Source organism: Ranitomeya imitator, chromosome 3 (assembly GCF_032444005.1).
Source record: "Ranitomeya imitator isolate aRanImi1 chromosome 3, aRanImi1.pri, whole genome shotgun sequence".
Classification (NCBI taxonomy): domain Eukaryota; kingdom Metazoa; phylum Chordata; class Amphibia; order Anura; family Dendrobatidae; genus Ranitomeya; species Ranitomeya imitator.
Window position 1 is genome coordinate 443,396,360 of NC_091284.1, and position 24,175 is coordinate 443,420,534.

The 24,175-nt window shown below is 42.0% G+C and overlaps 1 protein-coding gene across 1 annotated transcript in view; it reads right to left on the reverse strand.

Annotated features, from left to right (window-relative positions):
* Positions 1-24,175, reverse strand: part of VPS53 (VPS53 subunit of GARP complex) — a 408,370-nt gene that overhangs the window by 128,627 nt on the left and 255,568 nt on the right. Inside the window, exons 14-15 of the mRNA XM_069757361.1 lie at positions 12,107-12,349; positions 247-394 (exon numbers count right to left, since the gene is read on the reverse strand). Of these exons, the coding sequence (XP_069613462.1) occupies positions 247-394; positions 12,107-12,349 (391 nt within the window). The remainder of the gene's footprint in view (positions 1-246; positions 395-12,106; positions 12,350-24,175) is intronic.

Genomic DNA, 24,175 nt, shown 5'->3' on the forward strand with positions numbered 1-24,175 from the left:
TCTGTCAGAATGGATGCAAACGGAATCAGATGGCCCCTGATGACTACAATGGGGTCTGTCTGGTTTCGGGGTATTTCTACGAATTTGAACAGAATAAAAAGTGCAGAAGTAACTTGTTACAGTTTACCTTTGAATCAGTTTTGTAACGGGGTGAACATAGCCATTGATTTTCACTTTTGAAGTGGTAAATTAAAGCAACTATCGGAAACAGAATAGCCACTGTGGTGATTACACACTAGAAGCTACCTGTTGTGTGGTTGCCAGACAGTACTCCGCTGTACTCAGGATGCTGCAGATCAGGCATAATTCTTCTGTGGTGAACTTGGCAACTTCCGAGCCTTCTTTTTCTTTGAGAAGACTAGTGATGGTAAGTCCAGTACTACTGCTGCTGGTTCTGATGAGATAAAGGATTAATCATTTATACTCAGCATCCAGAAAGGGATCCAAAAAACAAAGTAATCACCCAAATTATTCATCTGGTTAAGAATCATCACAATCAAACCAACAATCGTTCCTTTCCTTTTAGCTTTAAATTGAATATTTCATAAAAAAAATGATCAATTGTTTAAATCAGATTTTGCGTTACATGTATATTTTGAAAAAATGTTGGCAATGTTTTTTTTTTGTGCACTCATACTTCCTGTTCTTTCAGGAAGAGTTTAGCATGCTCCTTAAAGGTGTATTCCTAGCTCCAAGATCCTATACCAATATGTAATAGGTGTAGTAATAATAATAACAATAATAAAAGCAAATACCTCCTCCAGTTAGAAATGTAGTGTACAGCCAATTTGCTATGTCTTTCCCCATGTAGAGCATTGCAGGACCTTAGGTATCCATGGTTACGACCACTGATATAGTGACAGCTAGTTGCTAATGGTCCTAAGTACTTTTTCTGAGCTTTCCACAGATGACTTATGACCTCAAACCACATGAAAGAGGAATGTGCAGCGAAACAAAAAAGTATTTAAAACTCAAACTGCGCAGACATTTTTATTAAAACCCAAATTGCAGAAATTATTTTTAGGCCCAAATACATGTGGTGGACAACCCCTTTAAGTTATCATTAGCAATAGAAGCATTTTAAGTTAATAGTTGCTGGCCTTTTTCACAGATAAAAGAGGATTGAAATTGGAACAGAAAACATATTTTCTTAAAGGTTATGTTCAAAACACATCCTGGCTTGAAATAATGGAAACATGGAGGCAAACTACAATCAATTACTGAGCAGATTTCAGCAGTAGAGCTAATAGCTACAAGTGTGGTGAGCGACATTTTCCGTTTCTCGTGCCTTTTACCAACTGCAGGATATGGTCCAGCATGTGTCCAGACAAAGGGGAAAAAAGAAGAGAATAAAAGCAGTGGTAAGTGGTGGCAGGTGAAAGCTAATACGCCTTATTAGCTTTTCTTCTGCTATAAAATTGAGGTTTATTGAATTTTTGCTGAAAATGTTTCTAGGACATGTTTGATTTGGAAGCAGCAGATGAATTCTGCTGAAAACGTTAGATTTTCACATCAAGAAGACTTACAGGACAAACCCTTTGTCCACACACTATCCCACAGAGCAAAATGAAGACGACACAAAATAAACTAATGAGAAAGTGAGATCCATAAAGTCCGGAACAGATAACAAAAAACAGCCTTTACTAGAAGCGGTAACAGAGGGATTATATAGATCACATCTAGAAATGACGCAAAAACACGGCTTTTAGGGTGTGGCGCCTGATATACTTAAACTAGCACATTTTTAGACCGTGTAAATTTAGGCTAGATTTATTACATTTTATTAAATAAGTTGCATCTTTAGACGCTTAAAAAAGAAAACATTTTTATTTTAAGTCCCCATCTATTTACGGTAGTCCCATAATCTAAGCTATTTTCTAATAAACTTGCTTTAAAAATTCCCATCCAATCCCTAACTACACTATCCAACTGTTTTTGTATTTTTTTTTTTCCTATTTCCGGTCTGATGACAACTTGTTTGAGTATCACCAGTGACTGCTGGGATACTCAGACGAAGCACGATCAGGGGTAGAGGATGCAGTCACTGCCGAAACCTCTGTGCCCTCCCTGAAACAAAGGGTCATCAGTGACGCTCGTTTCAGGGGCAGTGCTGTCCTGATTGTGACCTTGAGGATGTCCTTAGTGCAGTGTCTCCCCCAGCGCTACGAGTGCAGCGTCCGGTCTGTTGTCGGCATAGATGAATAGTCGGCAGCAGAGCAGTGTCACTACCCCCCGCTGAGACCAATGACGTCACTTGGGGTGCTGTTCTTTTGCACACCGGGTATAGTGACACTGCTCTGTTGCCGGCTTATTACTATTCATCTATACTGAGTCCAGAAAGGATGCTGCGCCCATCGCACAGGGCTCTGGGGGAGACTGCACATGGGAGGGAGACATTACACAAGGGAGACAATCAGGGACACAGCAGGGACAGCAGCACCCCTGAAACGAGCATCACTCATGACTCTGCATTTCAGGGAGGGAGCAGAGGCTGTGACAGTGACCTCAGTATCTGCCCCCTGATGATGCTTCGTTTGAGTATCCCATCATGCACTGAGATACTCAAATGAATAGGCATCAGACAGGAAATAAGAAAAGAAAAAATACAAAAGTAGCTAAATAGTGTAGTTAGGGAACAATAGGGAATTTTTAAAGCAAGGATATTAGAAAATAGCTTAGATTATGGGACTAAATAGATCGGGAGCTAGGATAAAAATGCTTTTCTTTCTGAACATCCTTTTAAGTGTAATTTTACACTATTTGTTTTATGCAGACATCTCTGCAAATCAGTCGGAGCATCGACCGTTAATGCATGGACTGGCAGTGGGTCTCCCCACCCAAGCGTGACAATCTCATAGAATTATATGACGCTTGGGCAGGAAGAGTCACAGCCAGTCCATGCATTGTGGTCCAAGATTCGACAGATTTGCACGGACATCTGCCGCACGCCCTTAGCTGGCAAATGCACTCGGCTATATGCAGAACTTCCACAGTCTTGAATTAAGAGAGCTGGGGCATTCATGGCCACCTCACCTCTCACAGACGCCAGCCGGAATTGGGAAACAGGTGACCATTATTTGGCAAAGGAGGGACTCGCATCTAAATCAGACATTTAAGGCAAATCCCAAAGGTGGAATACATATTTATCACATATACAGGGCATAAGCTATGTATATATGGATATGCTATAAATGTCTTGTGAGACAATCCCTTTAATGCTTTAACATTTTGACTATTATTTTTTTTGCTTGTAGAAATTTGGGATTTGTTTTTTTATCTTCACTTTATCCTCTAAAGGGCTAAATATTTATTCCCGTCTGAGACATTTATGTCAAAGACCATAGCTCCCATAGAAATGAATAGAGAGAGCAAATACATTGATACCTCCCCATCCCTGACAACACCCAAAAAGGCCCTACTTTCTATATGGATGGGGGTACGGCATTGGGACCGTATCTATCGGACATTTGTTTTCAATATGCCATAAAGGTCTCTGATGGATCAACATCTTTAAATATTATCACAGGGTTAGCCCTGTATTAAACAGGAATTGTCACATGATGTCGAACACAAAGTGCCTACTTCAAGGTTGCATTTTTATTTATTTTTTTTACAATAAATATTAGTAATCACTTAACTAGTTAAACAAGAAAAAAACAAACAAACCCTAGTGGTTAAAAATTGACATGGATTGTCCACTTAACAAAAAAGTCGTTAAACAAACACATGCTAAAAGCTGCTAACTTTTGCCTGGACATGAAATCCCAAAAAATACCCCATAAATGAACTGGTCAATGAGTCACACAATTGTTAGTTGGAAGTCATGAGAACTGGTTTTAGACTTCTGAATGTTTCCATTCAGTGATGAGAACTTGGGATTCTGAAAATGGTAGAATGACGAAGGTAATGTTTCCAGGTACTAACTAGCCGAAGTTCATGGATACTAAAAGGGCCTTGTTGCCGAAACCTAATAGGTAGATTATGTTCAGTTCAAAACCAGACCATTTATTTCTTTTCACGTCTCAATCACAGTGTGTTATTTTCACAGATGACAGAGAAGCCTCCGTCCTCTCTCGTCTAGGACATGTTTGCTTTGGAAGAAGCCGATGAGGACAGCATAGGCCAGGTATGCCTTTTTTTTTAGATCTCATGAAAAAAAGTTTTAGAAGTTTCTCAGTGGAAAGGAATCTGCTGGTGTCCAGTTGCAAGTAAAAAAGAAACCTACACCTTTCCAGCTAGCACAATAATCCCCTCCTTGTACCACAGCAGAATAAAGATTTATTGGCCTCCACGATGACTACTACATTTAGTAACAGACATCATATGTGAGCACGAGAACAGCAATTCAGTGGTAGGAAACGGAGCCGACAAGACGAGTTCCTTACCGTAATGTACATGTGTAAGGAATTTACAAGGCAGCCGAACATTGAGACATTAATAAGGTGACTCGGCTAGTAAAGAGACTAACACACCACCGCTAACTACAGCTTTGTGCCTACCGTCTGTTCCACCTACAAGGAGCACGCTTTCAGAGTGACAGCTCGTACTAGTGAAATGCTAAGTTGATGTCAAAAGTGCTTCGTGCATAAAGAAACACAAATGTGAAGCACTCGGCACCGCTGTCACTACGTCTGACAGCACTTAAGGAGAAGGTGAGAAGACTTGCTTCTTAATTAGAACAGCACAGGTTCTATTCCACCAAGGAGAACTCAGACTAATGAGTCCCAACCTTATTATCATTGTATAGTCCCTGAAAAATGAAACCTGTCAAAGTAGCTTACTATATGGATAAGGAAAGCATCCGATACAAAAAGTCTGCCATTCTTATTGTAAAAGTGAGAGCACTAGATGCTGTTGTCTTCTGAGAGACCTCCGATTAGGTTTAAGGAGACTGTGAAATAGACAAAAAGAGAATTATTTACTCATGTTCTCCACTGTATGGTTGCAAAATTACCAGTAATAACTCTGGAATTCTTCAATATATCCCACCGATTCGGAGATTCTTTTTCGTGACACATTGTACTTTACGTTGGTGGTAAATTAGGTTAATATTTTTGGCGTTTATTTGTGAATATGTTGAAAATGTTGGTGAAAATTTCGCAATTTTCAAACTTTTAATTTATATGTCCTTAAACTAGATAGTTATATCACACAAAATAGGGAATAAATAACATTTACCACATGTCTCCTTTATATCAGTATCATTTTTCCAACAAAATTTACAAAACCATTTTTTTGGGGGGGACACCACATCCCATTTGAAATGGCTTTGAGGGCCTATGTGAAAGAAAATACACATTAGTGACTATTTTAAAAATTGCTCAAACCACATTGAACAAGTTTAATAACCCTTCAGGTGCTTTACAGAAATTAAAGCAATTCGGAAGGAAAAAATAAAATGTTATACTTTTTTCACATTTCACAAGGGTAACGGGACAAAATGGACTGCACAATTTCTTGTGAAATTTCTCCTGAGTATATGTTTAGGCACCCAGCAGGGCTCGGAAGGGAAGGAGCGCCATTCAACTTTTGGAATGCAAAATTAGGTGGAATCATTAACGGATAACCATGAAGCGTTTGCAGAGCCCTCAATGTGCCTTAAAAATGAACCCCCCCAAGTGACCCCAATTTGGAAGCTACACCCCTCAAGGAATTTATGTAGCTGTGTGGTGAGCACCTTGAACCCGCAGGTGCTCCACAGAATATTATAATGTTGAGCCGTGAAAATGAAACCATACATTTTCCCACAAAAATGTTGGCCTTGCCCCAAATTTGTCATTTTTACAAGGGTAACAGTAGACAATGGACCCCAAAATTTGCTGTGCAATTTCTCTGCAGTACACCAATACCCCATATGTAATGGAAAATTTCTGTTTGGGTGCACAAAAGGGCTTGGAAGTGAAGGAGCGCCATTTGAATTTTGGAGCACCATTTTGGCTGCAATAGGCTGCGTACACCATGCCACATTTGAAGAGCCCCTAACATGCCAAAACAGCAGAAACCCCCACTAAAATGTTGCTATGGCACCAAGTTTTAAATTTTCTGAAGGGATAGGAGGAAATGATCGTTACAACCCCTGACATGCCAGGACAGCAGAATGCTCTCCCCCCCACAAGTGACCCCACTTTACAAACTACACAGTTACAGTAAATGAATTTCTCTAAGGGTGCAGTCAGCATATTGACACCACATGTGCATCACAGAATTTTATAACATCGGGTGGTGAAGATATAATAATTACTAAAATGTCAGTTTGTTGTACAACTTTTTCCTGAGTTTGCTAATACCCTACAATTGGGAACTACTTTTCAGGCACAGTGGAAAGTTCAGAAGGGAAGGAGCGCCATATTATAAGGCAGATTGTGTTGTTATGGTTTGAGGGTGCCATGTCACATAGGCAGAGCCCTTGAAGTGCCATAACAGCAGAATTCCCCCATAAAGTGACCCCATTTTACAAACTACACCACTCAATGAATTCAGCTAAAGGTACCTTCACACATAACGATATTGTTAACGATATCGTTGCTTTTTGTGACGCAGCAACGATATCGTTAATAAAATCGTTATGTGTGACAGCGACCAACGATCAGGCCCCTGCTGGGAGATCGTTGGTCGCTGAAGAAAGTCCAGAACTTTATTTTGTCGCTGGATCTCCCGTGGACATCGCTGGATCGGCGTGTGTGACACCGATCCAGCGATGTCTTCACTGGTAACCAGGGTAAACATCGGGTAACTAAGCACAGGGCCGCGCTTAATAACCCGATGTTTACCCTGGTTACCATCCTAAAAGTAAAAAAAAACAAACACTACATACTTACCTAACGCTGTCTGTCCCCGGCGCTGTGCTTCTCTGCACTCCTGCACTGCTGTGAGCGTCGGTCAGCCGGAAAGCAGAGCGGTGACGTCACCGCTCTACTTTCCGGCCACTGTGCTCACACAGACAGTACAGGAGGAGTGCAGAGCACAGCGCTGGAGGACAGACAGCGTTAGGTAAGTATGTAGTGTTTGTTTTTTTTACTTTTAGGAAGGTAACTAGGGTAAACATCGGGTTACTAAGCGCGGCCCTGCGCTTAGTTACCCGATGTTTACCCTGGTTACCGCCATCGTTGGTCGCTGGAGAGCGGTCTGTGTGACAGCTCTCCAGCGACCAAACAGCGACGCTGCAGCGATCCGGATCGTTGTCGGTATCGCTGCAGCGTCGCTTAATGTGACGGGGCCTTAAGAGTGCATTGCCAACAAAACTTGTCACACAATTTCCATATGTGTCTGTACGGTACTGTTTAGCTAAAGGGCGAGACTAGGAAGGGAAGGAGTGCTATTTAACTCTTGGAGAACAAATTTTTGTGGAATAGTTTGCAGACTACATATACGGAGTCCCTAAGTGCCACCCCTAAGTGCCAGAGATCACAATTTCCCCTTCAAGTGACCACATTTTGGAAATGACACCGTTCTGGGAATTTATCTCCAGGTGTAGTGACAATTTTGACTCAATGGGTTTGTTTACCAAAAACAAGAAGCGAAGGATGTTGCCAGGGGCGAATGCCTTCTGGAACGGTCGCTCAGCAGCTGTTCAGGGCCGCCTGCTGCTTCAGCAGCTGCCAGACGGCACTGTACCTTCAGTTACAACTGCCTGGTCGTGGTGCTGACGTTGCATGCTGTGCGTGGCCACGTCCTGTCAGAGCGGCTGGCTGAAGGGGATTCCTGGCTGTCTACAGTATATCTCTGCAATCCAGGCCCTGTGCGGAGCAGAACTGCTGGCTCGGCCTCCCTCTCCTGTGCTGTTTCAGGGCTTCACTCCTGCTGGACAGCAAATTAATGGTAAAATGGATGTGTAGTGTCAGGGTACATACTGTCCACTGTGGTTGACTGGACGGAGGGCTAATATTATGAGGGTTTGCAGAAATGTATATTATTGTGGGGTCTGCAGCAATGTATTTTATACATTATTCAGGTATTTTATCCATCTCCAAATACCTGAATGTTCCTGTGTTTACTGTGCGCAGATTTCCGAGATTTCAACGCAAGATTGTGCGGATGTTGGATAGAGAACCTCGACCAACATCCAAACAAGTTCAAGCTGCCCTGCAGTCCGAGGGTACAACAGTGTCAACCCGTACTATCCATCGGCGTCTGAATGAAAAGGGACTGTATGGTAGGAGACCCAGGAAGACCCCACTTCTTATCCCGAGACATAAAAAAGCCAGGCTGGAGTTTGCCAAAACTTACCTGAAAAAGCCTAAAACGTTTTGGAAGAATGTTCTCTGGTCAGATGAGACAAAAGTAGAGCTTTTTGGGCAAAGGCATCAACAAAGAGTTTACAGGAGATAAAAACAGGCATTCAAAAGAAGAACACAGTCCCTACAGTCAAACATGGCGGAGGTTCCCTGATGTTTTGGGGTTGCTTTGCTGCCTCTGGCACTGGACTGCTTGACCGTGTGCACGGCATTATTAAGTCTGAAGACTACCAACAAATTTTGCAGCATAATGTAGGGCCCAGTGTGAGAAAGCGGAGTCTCCCTCAGAGGTCATGGGTCTTCCAGCAGGAAAATAACCCAAAACACACTTCAAAAAGCACTAGAAAATGGTTTGAAAGAAAGCACTGGAGACTTCTAAGGTGGCCACCAATGAGTCCAGACCTGAATCCCATAGAACACCTGTGGAGAGATCTAAAAATGGCAGTTTGGAGAAGGCACCCTTCAAATATCAGGGACCTGGAGCAGTTTGCCAAAGAAGAATGGTCTAAAATTCCAGCAGAGCATTGTAAGAAACTCATTGATGGTTACCGAAAGCGGTTGATCGCAGTGAGCAGAGGTGCTCTAAGAACTACTGGTATTTTCAAAATTAAAAAAAAAAAAAAAAGAACTGAGCTCCAAAAGTGATAATATGGCGCTTCCACAAAAACTTGATCTCAACATCATCTAGTCTGCCTGGGATTACATGAACAGACAGAAGGACTTGTACAAGTCTCCATCCACAGAAGACCTGTAGCTACCGTAATTTTCCAAGATGTTTGGAAGAAACTTCCTGCACAGGTCCTTCAGAAGCTGCGTGCAAATGTCCCTTGAAGAATGAATGCGGTTTTGAAGGCAAAGGGTGGTCACGCCAAATACTGATTTGCTTTAGAGTTCATGCATTTTGTTAATCTAATATATCAAGCTGAATGTGTGTGTGTGTGTGTGTGTGTGTGTGTGTGTGTGTCCGGGATTGGCATCTGCACCGTCGCAGCTACAGCCACAAAATTTTGCACAGTCACGCGTCTGGACCCCGAGAGCGTCACAGGCTATGTTGTGAGGCGAAATTTTAACCCCGCGCGTTCCAATTCACCAAACAATTTTGCCCCTATCTACATAATGGGGAAAAAAGTGAAAGGAAAAGTGTTGGAGGCAAATTGACAGCTGCCAGATGTGAACAAGGGGGACTTAAAGAATGAGAGCGATGGCGCCAAAGAGTATATACCGTACAGTTGCTAAGGTGGGGCCCCGACATGGGATACTCACCACACACAGGGATATGAACACACACACAAAATGCGCCACACACTACCACGTGCTTGAACACATATTACCCTCAGCACGCATTTCACCACACATACACCAACCTCGCCACATAAAAGTCGAAACACAAAAGTCGCCGCTCAAAACTCGCCACGCGCAAAACTCACCACATGCAAAAACTAGGCTCACGCAAAACTCGCCACAAGTGCAAAACTCACCTCATGGAAAACTCGCCACATGCAAAACTTGCACACGTGGAAAAATTGCCACATGCACAAAAGTTGCAACACATGCAAAAGTTGCCTCACACAAAACTTGCACATACTCAAAAGGCACCACACATAAAACTCGCCATGCGCAAAACTCGCCATGCGCAAAACTTGCTGCACACAACTTGCTACACTAACCTGTCACATGCAACTCGACACACAAAAAGTTGCTACACGCATGTTGCCACACACAACTCATCTCACAAAAGTCGCTACATGCATGTCGCCACACGCAACTCAACACACACAACTTGACAAATGAAACTCGCCCTAAAACACACACAAGTCTGGTATTATCCTTCAAAAATAAAAATCTGATTAATAAGCAGACAAACTACAAGAGCAACAAATGTACCATATAGGAAATACGGCAGCTGTCAGTCACATGACCTGTCTATTATGTGTATATGTGAGCTAATATATACTGCCAGGGGGAGGGCTTCCTGTTGGCTGGGGATTTATCAGGCTGCCAATTTAGCTTACAAATACTGAGGTAAAAATACTGAGCAAATAACGTGTGAACGAGGTCTAATACAGGAGGAGATGACACACAGGTATATACTATATACAGGGGAGATGACACACAGATATAGACTATATACAGGAGAGATGACACAGGTATATACTATATAGAGGAGGAGATGACATACAGGTACATACTATACACAGGAGGAGATGACACAGGTATATACTATATACAGGAGGAGATGACACACAGGTATATACTATTTACAGGAGCAGATGACCTACAGGTATATACTATAAACAGGAAGAGATGACATACAGGTATATGCTATATATAGAAGATGACATACAGGTATATACTATATACAGGAGGAGATGACACAGATATATACTATATACAGGGGAGATGACACACAGGTATATACTATATACAGGAGGAGATGGCATACAGGTATATACTATATATAGAAGGAGATGACATACAGGTATATACTATATATAGGAGATGACATACAGGTATATACTATATACAGGGGAGATGACACACAGCAGGTATATACTATATACAGGGGAGATGACATACAGGTATATACTATATACAGGAGATGACATACAGGTGTATACTATATATAAGGGAGATGACAAACATGTATATACTGAGGTGAAAATGAGAGGTGTGAGGTGAAAATGAAAAGGCGTGAGTGCAAAATGAGAGGAGTGAGGGAAAATAGTGGAGTGATCGGAAAATGTCAGATGTGAGGTCGAAATGACAAGTGTTAGGGGGGAATGAGAGGAGTGAGGGAGAAAATGAGAAGAGTGAGGGAGAAAATGAGAGATGTGAGGGAGAAAATGAGAGATGTGAGGGAGAAAATGAGAGATGTGAGGGGGAAAATGAAAGATGTGATTGGGAAAATGAGAGGCGTGATGGGAAAATAAGAGAAGTGAGGTGCTATAACTAACCACAGATATTTTATTTACTATGCCCAGGCAACGCCGGGCTCTTCAGCTAGTTTATAAATAAAAACGATTGACGCTTCTATTTTTGTAAACATTCTTACTTTGCAGCATTTTCCCCCACATCTGCCTTAAAGTTTTGCACAGCACAGTATATCTCAAAAACATTAAACAGAGAGATAATTCTGCGAACAATAGCTAGCACCAGTATCCAAATTAAAAAAGACATGGCACACAATTTCAGGGCATATTGAGGTCTTAAGGGTATCACAGCTATTTGCCAGAGCTGATAAGGAGAAATACGTTCTACGACACGACCCATTATGTATTACATTACCCATTTATTTGCATGTCTGGCATTTAATAATATTTTCCCACAAGCAACATATTTTCCCCTTCAAGGTTCAAATAAAAAATGGGCTTGTCTTTATGAGAGAACGCCTTTCTGCCCAGAAAATAAGGAACTATGGTAAATCTACACACCACAGATGAAAGTTTTGCATATGTGCAGCATTTTTACACTTTTAATGCTTGTTAGACAAGAATGCCTTACTTAATTCAACACAGAAAGAGGTGTATGGCAAGTTCTCTAAATCAGTAACGGATCAAGAACATCATTTACTCCAGCATAATACACTTTAGAGCAGGGGTGTCAAACTGCATTCCTCGAGGGCTGCAAACAGGTCATGTTTTCAGGATTTCCTTGTACTGCACAGGTGATAATTTAATCACCAACTCATTATTTGTGTAGGTGATTAAATTATCACCTGTGCAATACAAGGAAATCCTGAAAACATGACCTGTTTGTAGCCCTTGAGGAATGCAGTTTGACACCCCTGCTTTAGAGTTTTGGAAAAAGAGAAAAGTTAACTTTTATCAATAATTTAGTTTATTAAATCTAAATTAGATTACAGTTAAACTTACTTGGGCAAGTTACCGGATAGAATCTTCCAGGCGTATTCCCGCAGGTACTTCTGGAATATAGTGGTTAGGGCAATCATTGGCTCCCCAGTGCTTAGCTGTGAGCACTGGACCATACACTTCTTATAGTAGACAAACAGGTCAGCACAACTTGGAAGAACAGCCCCGGCATCTTCAGAAGTGGATTTTGGTGGCCCTTGGGCCTTGAAATCGCCAACAAAACGATCAATCAATTCACCTAGGTTCCTATGAGAATAGACATTGAATTTAGTTGAAGAGCAACTAGTTTATGGTATTCACACACAATGGCGGTTACGGTTGGGTGTACGGATTTTCAGGGAAAACAGCTTTTTCAATGCAAAATTAAACGATTGTGGAGGAAGAGACCAACCAAAAACCTTTTTACTTATTTGGTTATCATGTAGAGGGTTGTACATATGAGACTCCGTTTTCAAAGGTCCTTAAAATTCAAATATCCAGGGGAAAAAAAGCAAAAAAGTTACGGTATAGATTTCCACTATTTTAAGCATTCTTAGATTTTCCAAAAAATGCATGAACTGAATCCAAACCACATTTGTATCTCACATACCTGGCTGAATAATCTCGAGGTTCGATTTCTACAAAAATGTGCCAGTAGCAAAGGAAATCACATTCATTCTGCGGGCTTACAAATCAAAGAGAAGAGTTTTCCAATGAAACTACTGTGTACATCTGTTTTACATACATCACCCATAATGTAAAAGAAAAGTAACGTGGCGTGACACGGTCTCTTATTTCAGATGAGAAAATGTGCCTTAAAAATTAGCTTTTTGTTAACTTCTAGTACTACGGCAATGGAAGTTTGGAAATGATAAGACCAATATTGGCTTTGATGCCTCCTTCAAAAGCATGCTATTTAAGGGAGATAAATTGCTACCAGGCAACCCCCAGGAAGACTACAGGATCAAATCTTATCTAGCATATGGCAAGTGTAGCGCAGTGGTCTGTCAGGACCAAAACACATTATGTTGTATTGAAACTGTGGTTAAAGCAGAAGTCTTCATAGTAGTGTGTCATTGAGCTCCACAATAAAGTACTGAAAATGTATCTGGTAGTGACAAGGACACTTCTCACAAATTACGGTAGATTTTTATGGTTGATGAAGACAGAACCCACCACAAAGTTAGCACATATGTAAGAAGAGGCTGGTCACACTTATCCACATTGTCTTTCTGATCTAATGCTATACATACTAGGGGTCTTGAGGTAAAAAGAGGATCCTCACACTGCTGTCCACTCTGCTTTTCTGATCTAATATTGGAGATACCAGGTTGCTGAGGTAAGAAGAGGCTGCTTACACTGCTGTGCACCCTGTCAATCTCGTCTAATACTGGAGATATCAGGAGTGCTGAGGTAACACTGCTATCCACCCTTTCTGATCTAGTACTATAGATTGAGATAACAAGGGTGCAGGAGTAAGAAGAGGCTGCTTACACTGTTGTGCACCCTATCTCTCTGATCTAATGCTATAGATACTAGGTGTCTTGAGGTAAGAAAAGGCTGCTCACACTGCTGTTCACCCTGTCTTTCTGACCGAATATTGCAGATACCAGGGGTGCTAAGGTAAGAAAAGGCCACTTATAATGTTGTCAACCCTGCCATTCTGATCTAATACTGTAGATCAGGGGTGGGCAATTAATTTTGCCATGGGGCCGCATGAGAAATTGGGATGGTTTTAGAGGGCCGGACTAATATAATTAACTCATTTTCACCCAATACTGTATTATACGTATGCTATCTTTTCATAAACAAACAGACAGGGATGGCTCTGTTTTTGGAGTAATGCAGCCATGTTTTCCTAATCTTGGACAACCCCTTTAAGACTGTGTACTAAAACAGCAAATCCTCCCACTGTAACATAAAAGCACTATGGATTTTCCAGTTGGGGTCTGATCACTGCTTAAAAAAGGGAAACCTACCCCCAGTAACTGGATGACAAGGTAAAATGCTTAAAGGGGCCCGTCAGCAGTAATATTGCTGTGGAGGAGCTTTTTGTCCCCAATAACAACACACCTTTTGTACAGCAATCTAACGGACCAATATTGAGAAATCTAGTATAGACGTCACATGTAAATCGGGCTGGACATGCACTGGGGGCGTGTCACTGCAGCAGTATTGTCTTCCAAGTGCATTGATATTCCCACAGTGCACTTTTTGCATGATTTGCATATGGTTTCTATGCAAGATTTCTCAAGATTAGCACATTGGATCATTACAAATAAGATCTCAATTTTTATGGGGGGACAAGCACTAACACATTTACACCACTGCTTCCATATTTAAAAGAAAAAACATCCAGGAAGTTCCCTTTTAAAGGGGTTGGCCCGTGAAGAGCTATTATGACCCCTCTACAGGAAAAGAGCTGTCTGTCTGATCACAGGAGGGATCGTCTGCTCACAAGATCCTGCGCCCAAGTGGTGGACACATATGTGCAATGGCTATGGGGCTGACAGAAGCGCCAAGTGCTGGGGTATCTGTAACAGTCCCATAGTGTCTTGGGGGACCACCCAAATACTGAAATAGGGTCTCCGCACCCCCCGAGATCACACACGCAGCACTAGATGTACAGAGTTTGTATCTGTTATATAGAACACACAATGCATGATACGAAGCAGGAGCTTTCTATACAGGTGCACAGGCATGGAGCCCTCCTATCCCCTCACACAGAGACAGCAACTGCCCCCCAGTCACCTCTGCTGGCAGGCTGCCCCGAGCCTTGCATGCACCCCTCCTCTCCCACCTGCAGCCCCCATGACCTGCCCAGGACTCCCCTCTTCTGCAGCTCTTACTTGCTCTTGTGCAGACTTGATATGTTGACTTCCGTTGGCTTCTGGGATGCGGGGGAGGGCAGAAGATTGAGCAGGAAACAGGAACCTGGCGGCGCTGCTGCTGCATCCTCCTGCACAGGGGAACATGGCTCCTCATCACTCAGCTCTGCATGCGCAGTTCCGACAGCGTGTGGATAAGCTCGGGGCCTTCACTCCAGCCGCCAGCGGTCCTCCTCAGAAGCGGCTGGCCGAGCGGTGCCCGGGGCGGCTGTCAGAAGTGACAGCTTGCTGGCGGGCCGTTTAAAATCATCAGGCGGGCCGGATGCGGCCCGCATCTTGCCCAGGTCTGCTGTAGATGGAGGTACCAGGGGTGTGAAGTTAAGAAGAAACCGCTCGCACTGCTGTTCACTATGTCAATGTGATATAATACTGTAGATACAAGGGGATACTGAGGGAAGAAGAAACCGCTCACACTGCTGTTCACTATGTCAATGTGATAAAATACTGGAAATACCAGGGGTGATGAGGTAAGAAGCGGCTGCTCACACTGCTGTTCACCATGTCAATGTGATCAAATACTGGAAATACCAGGGGTGATGAGGTAAGAAGCGACTGCTCACACTGCTGTTCACCATGTCAATGTGATCAAATACTGGAAATATCAGGGGTGATGAGGTAAGAAGCGGCTGCTCACACTGCTGTTCACCATGTCAATGTGATCAAATACTGGAAATACCAGGGGTGATGAGGTAAGAAGCGACTGCTCACACTGCTGTTCACCATGTCAATGTGATCAAATACTGGAAATACCAGGGGTGATGAGGTAAGAAACGGCTGCTCAAACTGCTGTTCACCATGTCAATGTGATCAAATACTGGAAATACCAGGGGTGATGAGGTAAGAAGCGGCTGCTCACACTGCTGTTCACCATGTCAATGTGATCAAATACTGGAAATACCAGGGGTGATGAGGTAAGAAGCGGCTGCTCACACTGGTGTTCACCATGTCAATGTGATATAATACTGTAGATACAAGGGGTACTGAGGTAAGAATAGGCTGCTGACACTGCTGCTCGCCATGTCTATTTGATCTAATTCTGGAGATACCAGGGGTGCTGAGGTATGAATGCTGAGCAGGTACTGTGACAAGGAGATAACCTATACCATGTAATGTCAAACTTCCTAATGCACCTGCTCAGACACTTGTCCTATTAGCAGTCTAGGAAAGGTTTCTGTCAGCGTACCAAAACAGTTCAGTTTAATGTACCAGTGGATAGTGTCTTTGACAAAAGTAGTGTAATTCGCTAATTATACCATTTTTTAATCTATTTATAATGACATTTCTTTTATTTAGCTATGTTTTGCATGTCTGGAGAGCTCATTTATATTGTACTGGATTTTACATCCCAGTAGACATGACAGTTCTTTGCATTCTCAGAAAAGTCAGAGCACTTGCCAATACCTCCTCCTATTAATTATAGAGCAAAGAATATAGATTTAACCTGTTAAGAAATGGGACTTTTTTTTAGCGCTTTAATTTTTTTTTCTCTACTTCTTCCAAAATCTATGATTTTTTATTTCTCTTTTCACTTGGCTTTTTTAATGCAGATTAGTTGTTTTGAATGACTCCATTCATTTTAGCAAATAATATACTAAAAAAACGTTAAACAAATTCTAAGTACTGTAAAATGCTAAAAAAAAATGCAAATATGGCTTTGTTTTTGAGCTTTGTTGGTTGTATAACATTTAGTGTTCAGTAGAGATGGGCGAACCAGAACAGTGAAGTTTGGCGTCCGTACCGAACACCTACTTTTCAGGCAAGGACACCGCACACAGACTTCGCCAGGAAGTCTGTTGTTATTGTTCGGGTTCAGCTGGGCGTTTGTCACGCTGTCATGTGCGTGACAGAACGGCAAACACAGCTTCTAATCGGCAGTGAAATCATTACCGCTGATCAGAGAGCTGTGGTTCTCAAGCTGGCAAAAGACAGAATGAGCCCACAGCTGTGATCAGTGATTCATCTCCAGTCACTGGTGTCAACTGATGGGACTACCACTCCCATCAGCCGACGCCTTCTGCCGCTAACAACAGTGGGAGCAGGAGCGGCTGATGGGAGTATTCATCAGCCGCCTCCTGCACTGTAAATAAATAATTAAAAAAAAAAACGGCATGTGTTCGCCCCTATTTTTGATAAACAGCCAGGCAGAACTTACAGCTGGGGTCTGCAACCCTCAGCCGTTAGCTTCAGCAAGGCTGGTTATCAAGAATAGAGGGGTCCCCACACTGTATTTTTTAATTAATAAAATAAATAATAACAAAAAAAGAAAGGCTTGAGTTTCCCCCCCCTTTTTGACAACCAGCCTAGCTAAAACAGACAGCTGGGGACTAGTATTCTCAGGCTGGTAAAATGCCATGGATATTGCCCCCCCCCCACCCCCAGCTTAAAAATAGCAGCCCGCAACCACCCATAAAAGGCGCATCTATTAGATGCATCAATTCTGGCACTTTCCCCGGCTCTTCCCACTTGTCCTGTAGCGGCGGCAACTGGGGTTCATATTTGTGGGGTTGATGTCAACTTTGTATTGTCTTGTGACATCAAGCCCACAGATTAGTAATGGAGAGGCGTCTATAATAAAAGATGCCTATCCATTACTAATCCTGTAGTTATATGGTAAATAAAGACAACAAGAATAATGTATTTTTGTATACACTGTACGCACCCCACACACACACACACTGTATACGTATACACTGTACGCACCACACACAAACGTGCGCGCTGTATACGCCGTACACAGCCTCTTGCGCGATACCACCAGCGGAACACCGTCGCAAACACGCTGCCACCGGGATCAGCCGAATGATTCACTGACCACTGCCATCTTTGCACAGGAGGAGCGAATGCGCAGTTTTAATGTGACCGGCGCTATCTCTCTGCACAAAGATGGCGGCGGTCTGATTCACTGCGCCTGCGCAAATTCCGCACAGGCGCAGCGAATCATTCGGCTGATCCCAGGAGCAAATGCGCAACATGTCTACAGGCAGAGGAAGCCAGTCACATTAAAGGGGTTTCCCACGAATAAAAGTTCATTTTTAAAAATTGTCTGTGTCTGACTGTGTACAGAGCATACCACATCTCCTGGGCAGGGGAGGAAGCAAAAGACAATACTGACATTACAGCAGGGGATCACAGGGGATTTCTTTTGTCAGGCAAAATATTTCACTGTTTTTAAACAATATTTCACCTCACAAAATGTATCCTCTGCGATCTCCTGCTGTAATGTCAGTATTGTCTTTTGCTTCCTCCCCTGCCCAGGAGCTGTGGTATGTTCTGCACACGGTCAGACACAGACAATTTTTAAAATGAACTTTCATTCGTGGGAAAACCCCTTTAAAAAGCAAATATCAATGCCAAAATGGCTCCTCCTAAAAAGTACGCCAATAACAATGAAAGGAAAGCAGCAAAGGCACAACGTCGAAGGCAACAATGGGCAAATGAGACTCTTGAAGAGCACTTCTCAATGCTACAAAGCCTGCCCCCGTCGTGACATTACTGCCCTCCCGATGCGATAGCATCGGGCCTCCATCTAGTTATTAAATGTTCTGCTAAAAAAAGGGACTAGCAAGAAAAAAAAAGTGGACTTTTAATTTTACTTTCTTGTTAAATCAAAGTACTGTACCCACCTACTATAAAAAATAAAGGCTTATAAATAATGGGGCCAGTAAATTTCCACACTGCTGAGCAAGCATGAACTTAATTCATTCATTTTCCACAGACATAAAAAAAAACTTAATTTGTGCAGAAAAGTCCCCATCTGTAGTTAAATAAAAACACACTTAGTTCTACACATTTCATATCAGAAGTTCCCAGACCGTAAGGACAAAATGTTGTGCAGCTTGTAATAATAGCTAGGAAAAAAGAGAACTAAGGAAAACTGTATGCTGAGGAATAACAAATACATACTGTACATAGATTCACTGCTTGACATTCACTTCCAATGATTTTTCAAGAATTATAGAAAAGTTTTTAAAGAAACTCTGTGGTTGCGATCCCGACTGATCGATAGATTCAGCTTTTCCTAATTTTTTACCCCTTGACTGTATAGTCTGGTTAACTATACACACAAGCATTGTTGGAAAAATGCTACAGGTTTTTGTGGCAGTTCTGAAAGGAGAAGTTCACTACTTTATTGATGGCCTATCCTTAGGATGGGCCATCAATATTGGTTCTATGGCAGTCCAACACTTGGCACCCCCGCTAATCTACTGTTAAAGATGCTGGTCAGCAGTTCTTGGATGCTTCCAAATATAGCAACCATGCCATTTTTATAGTTTGCGCACATGGATAGATGGTAGATCTGTAGCATCCGGCCAACCCCTTTAAGTTCAAGAGTGGAATCCAACTTCTTCCTACTTGATCAACTTTTTAGCTTTGGTAAATAAAACCATATTACAAACTGCAGTGAATGTTTTCCAGAAACATACTTCTGTGTGAAATCACCCTAAGGTTAGGTGCACATTATATTTTTTCAGACAGATTCTGACACATGCGGATTTTGCCATGTTGTGGGTTTTCCCCATAGACTTGAATATGATGCTGAAAATCTCCAATTGAAATCCACGTATCGTATGCTTTTTTAATCCGTTCCCGCAGAGGAAACATAGTATAATCCGCAAAACAAAGTTTTATTTAAAAGAGACAAAACCGTAATAAAAATGCATGTAAAAGAGCTCACTAAAAAGGCAATAAAGAAAAACTTAAGAGACCTACATTAGCTAATTAGTACAGAAGTGCTCATCATGAGAACTGGCCTGAGGGTGCTTTAACATATGAAGCAAAAACCAGGAACGGAGAAGTAGAATCTTTTCTTAATTCCTTTCCTCCCTTCACTAACTATTTTTTTTACATTGGCATTAAACACGGAATTAAAGCGGCAAAAGTACCGTATATACTCGAGTATAAGCCGAGATTTTCAGCCCACTTTTTTGGGCTGAAAGTGATCCTCTCGGCTTATACTCGAGTCAGTACTGGCGGGGATGGGGTCGGCGGGTGAGGGGGAGCGGCGCGGTGACATACTCACCTGCTCCTGGCGCGGTCCCTGCATGTCCGAAGGTCTCCGAGCAGCTATTCCTGTGTTCAGCGGTCACGTGGTACCGCTCATTTAAAGTAATGAATATGCACGCATATTCATTACTTTAATCAGCGGTACGTGACCGCTGAACACAGGACGATGCCGCCGGCAGGTGAGTATGACGGGGGGAGGGGGAGCATTGCGCGATAGTCACCTGTCCTCCGTTCCATCGCTGCGCGCTGCTCTGTCTTCCGTCCTCTGGCTGTGACTGTGCAGGTCAGAGGGCGCAATGACGCGACTAGTGTGCGCGCCGCCCTCTGCCTGAACAGTCAGTGCGGAGGACGGGGAAGACAGAGCAGCATGCAGCAGTGGAACAAGGAAGGTGACTATCGCTGGTGCCGGGGGCCTGAGCGAAGAGAGGTGAGTATGTGATTTTTTTTTATTTTAATCACAGCAAATGGGGCAAATGTATGGAGCATCTCATGGGGCAAATGTATGGAGCATCTCATGGGGCAAATGTATGGAGCATCTCATGGGGCAAATGTATGGAGCATCTCATGGGGCAAATGTATGGAGCATCTCATGGGGCAAATGTATGGAGCATCTCATGGGGCAAATGTATGGAGCATCTCATGGGGCAAATGTATGGAGCATTTCATGGAGCAAATGTATGGAGCATCTAATGGGGCAAATGTATGGAGCATCTCATGGGGCAAACTTGTGGGGCATCTCATGGGGCAAATGTATGGAGCATCTCATGGGGCATAATGTGTGGAGCATCTCATGGGGCCATAATGTGTGGAGCATCTCATGGGGCCATCAACCTTTATGCAGCACTATATTGGGCAAATGTTTCTATGGAGCATCTTATGGGGCCAGTATTAACCTTTGTGCAGCATTATACGGGGTATATTTTAATATGGAGCATCTTATGGGGCCATCATAAACTTTATGGAGCATTATATGGGGCTCCTGATTCAATATGGATATTCAAAAAAACTTAACCTACTGATGTCTCAATTAATTTTACTTTTATTGGTATCTATTTTTACTTTTGACATTTACCGGTAGCTGCTGCATTTTTCACCCTAGGCTTATACTCGAGTCAATAAGTTTTCCCAGTTTTTTGTGGCAAAATTAGGGGGGGTCGGCTTATACTCGGGTCGGCTTATACTCGAGTATATACGGTACTCAAAGAAAATGTACCATCAAAATTTCTATTTCATAATCTGTCCCAATTACTTAAGGATGTGTAAGTGCATACAAATAATTACTAGTGAACTTGCTCGTATAAGGGTTATCCGAGCGTGCAGCTCCGGTCCTCTTCTAGACCACACGACCGGAAAATAGACTTGCCAGCTCACACAGGTGAAAAGTCTGAACTTGGTATTCACTTTCTCAATGTAAGCTTATGGAGCTTCCTTCTGAGGCTCCATAAGCAAATCTTTAACCTTCGTCAGGCTGCATAATTTTACAATGTTAACAGGCTGCAGAGGTACAATTGTACCTTCATATATATTTTATTGAAATTTGGCAAACATATTCTGGACCAAAACTGCAGAGATGTCACGAAATTTCAGCCCTCTCCGGCTTTTCGAAAAAAAAAAAGTTATTGCAATTTTAAAACGGAATAGTTACAATTGTACCTACTCAGCCGAACGAAGGTTAAGCAAGGAACTCTGCCCTACACAACGGTCCCTGTGTGACCTGGCAAAGTAAAGGAACAGTCATGTCCGACCGCAGTCGGTAAGTATTTTAATGTACATGCACACGATTCTAATGCCTACATAGGTAATTAGGATGGTTTATGGAATAATCACTTTTTTTTTTTAAGAACCTATTTTTAACATACAAAGTAAATTGGAAGATGATAGAGATGAGCTTGGAGTAATAATTTGTAATTAGACAAAACAGAGAAGTTAAAAAAATAGATAAAGCCAATTAATAAGAATAAGTACCATGCAATGCTTCATTTCATCTGCGGCAGAGCAGCACGGGAATTAAATACTTATCATGTTTCTCTGTAAAAATAGGTAATCCCTGGAAGTCTGAGCAGCAATACTCCTTGTATTCTGACTATTTTTAAGGGGACCCTAACAAGATAAAAATGTCTAAATATAAAAAAAATTAAAATCGATAAATAAAACTTAACCCATTACTTGCCAAATTTGCAATTTTCAATTTTTTTTTTATGACAGATTTTTAATGATTTGGGTCCTAATGGATCAGAAACATAATTTGCAAAATTTTTGCAAGTACGGATTTTTCAAAAAAGGGCGTCCCAATATCCAATTAAAAATGACAATGACATGATTTCTTATTTTGTAAACATTCATTTTACAAACACAACACAAAAAATTGGACCTAATTATAAAAATTATAAAATTTTAGTTGCTAGAAGCTAAAGATTAAGCGTCCCAAAAAAAGGACATTGGTAGATAATGGGTTAAAGGGAACTTGTCAGCAGGATTGTACACAGTAACCTACAGACAGTGTCAGGTCGGCTCTGTTATACTGATCACAATGATATCTTGGCTGATTAAATCCATCTTGTGGTTGTTCTTTAATCTTTATATTCAGTTTTGAGTTAATGATATGCTCATGCTCTCGGGCAGCCTGTGGGGGGTCTTCATGTGCTGCTCTGATTAGGTATTCGTGTGACAGGGTCACCAATGGGCAGGATAAAGGACGCGCTTCCGGTAAGCGCAAGTTAAATGCTGCTGTCAGAAATTGACAGCGGCATTTAACTAGTTAACAGCCACAGGTGGATTGCGATTTCACCCTGCGGCTGTTGCGGGCACATGTCAGCTGTATAAATCAGTTGATATGTGCCCAGAAAGGTGCGGGCTCAGCGCCGAAGCCCGCACCAAAAAGGGGGAGTCCAACATGGGTACATTATTATGCCTAACATCGGAAAGGGGTTAAAATCTTTAACCCCTTAAGGACCAGGTGTATTTCCGTTTTTTGCTCCCCATCTTCCCAGAGCCATAACTTTGTTATTTTTCCATCAATATGGCCATTGTGAGGGCTTGTTTTTTGCGGGACGAGCTATACTTTTGAACAGCACCATTGATTTTACCATATCTTGTACTACAAAATATGAAAAGAATTCAAAATGCAGTGAAACTGCAAAAAAAGTGCAATTCCACAATTTTTTTTTGTTTACCATGTTCACTAAATGCTAAAACTGACCTGCCATTATGATTCTCCAGGTCATTACGAGTTACCAAACATTTATAGGTTATTTTTTATTTAAATTGTAAAAAAAATTCCCCAAAAGTTCAAAAGTTTGTCACAAAAAAAGGCGCCATTTTCCGAGACCCATAGCATCTCCATTTTTCGTGATCTCAGGTTAGTTGAGGGCCTATTTTTTGAGCAACGATCTAATGTTCTTATTTATACCATATTGGTGTAGATATGATCGCCAGTTATTGCATTTTAATGTAATGCTGCGGTGACCAAAAATTCATAATAAAGGCATTTTGATTTTTTATCTCGTTACGCTGTTTACTAACTGTATTAATTCTCTTCACATTTTGATAGATCAGGCGATTCTGAACATGGCGATACCATATATGTGTTTTTTTTGTTTTTTTTTATTTAAATTCTTTTATTTTGAATGGTGAAAATGGGGGGTGATTTGAACTTTTATATATATATTTTTTTAAACTATTTTTTAAAACTTTATTTTTTTAAAACTTTTTACTTGCTTCAATAATCTCCTTGGGAGACTAGAAGCTGCGATCATCTAATTGCTTGTGCTATATGGAGCAGGGCTGCAGCCCTGATCTATTTAGCAGAAATGCTCACTTGCTATGAGCGCCAACTGCTGGGCGGCACTCATAGCGATCCTGCAATGACAACCAACGGGATCTCCTGCAGACCCCGAGTTTGCTTGCAAACTCATCAGCAACCCGCCGTTATGTGGCACGTGGTTAATTACATGCTTCCTGTGCGTGCATGTTAAATGTCCCTGTCAGAGAGTGGATCACGATTCCACCCGCTGCTGTTACAGGCACATGACAGCTGTTGACATCAGCTGTTATGTGCCAGAAAAGGTGTGGGCTCATCGCCGAAGCAAGCACCAAACAGGGGGAGGCGCCAATGTCGGATATATCCATCATTGCACGTTAAGGGGTTAAGACCAAAAAAGGGGAGCTTGTCAACTTATGGTGGTGTGACAGCATTAAGAAA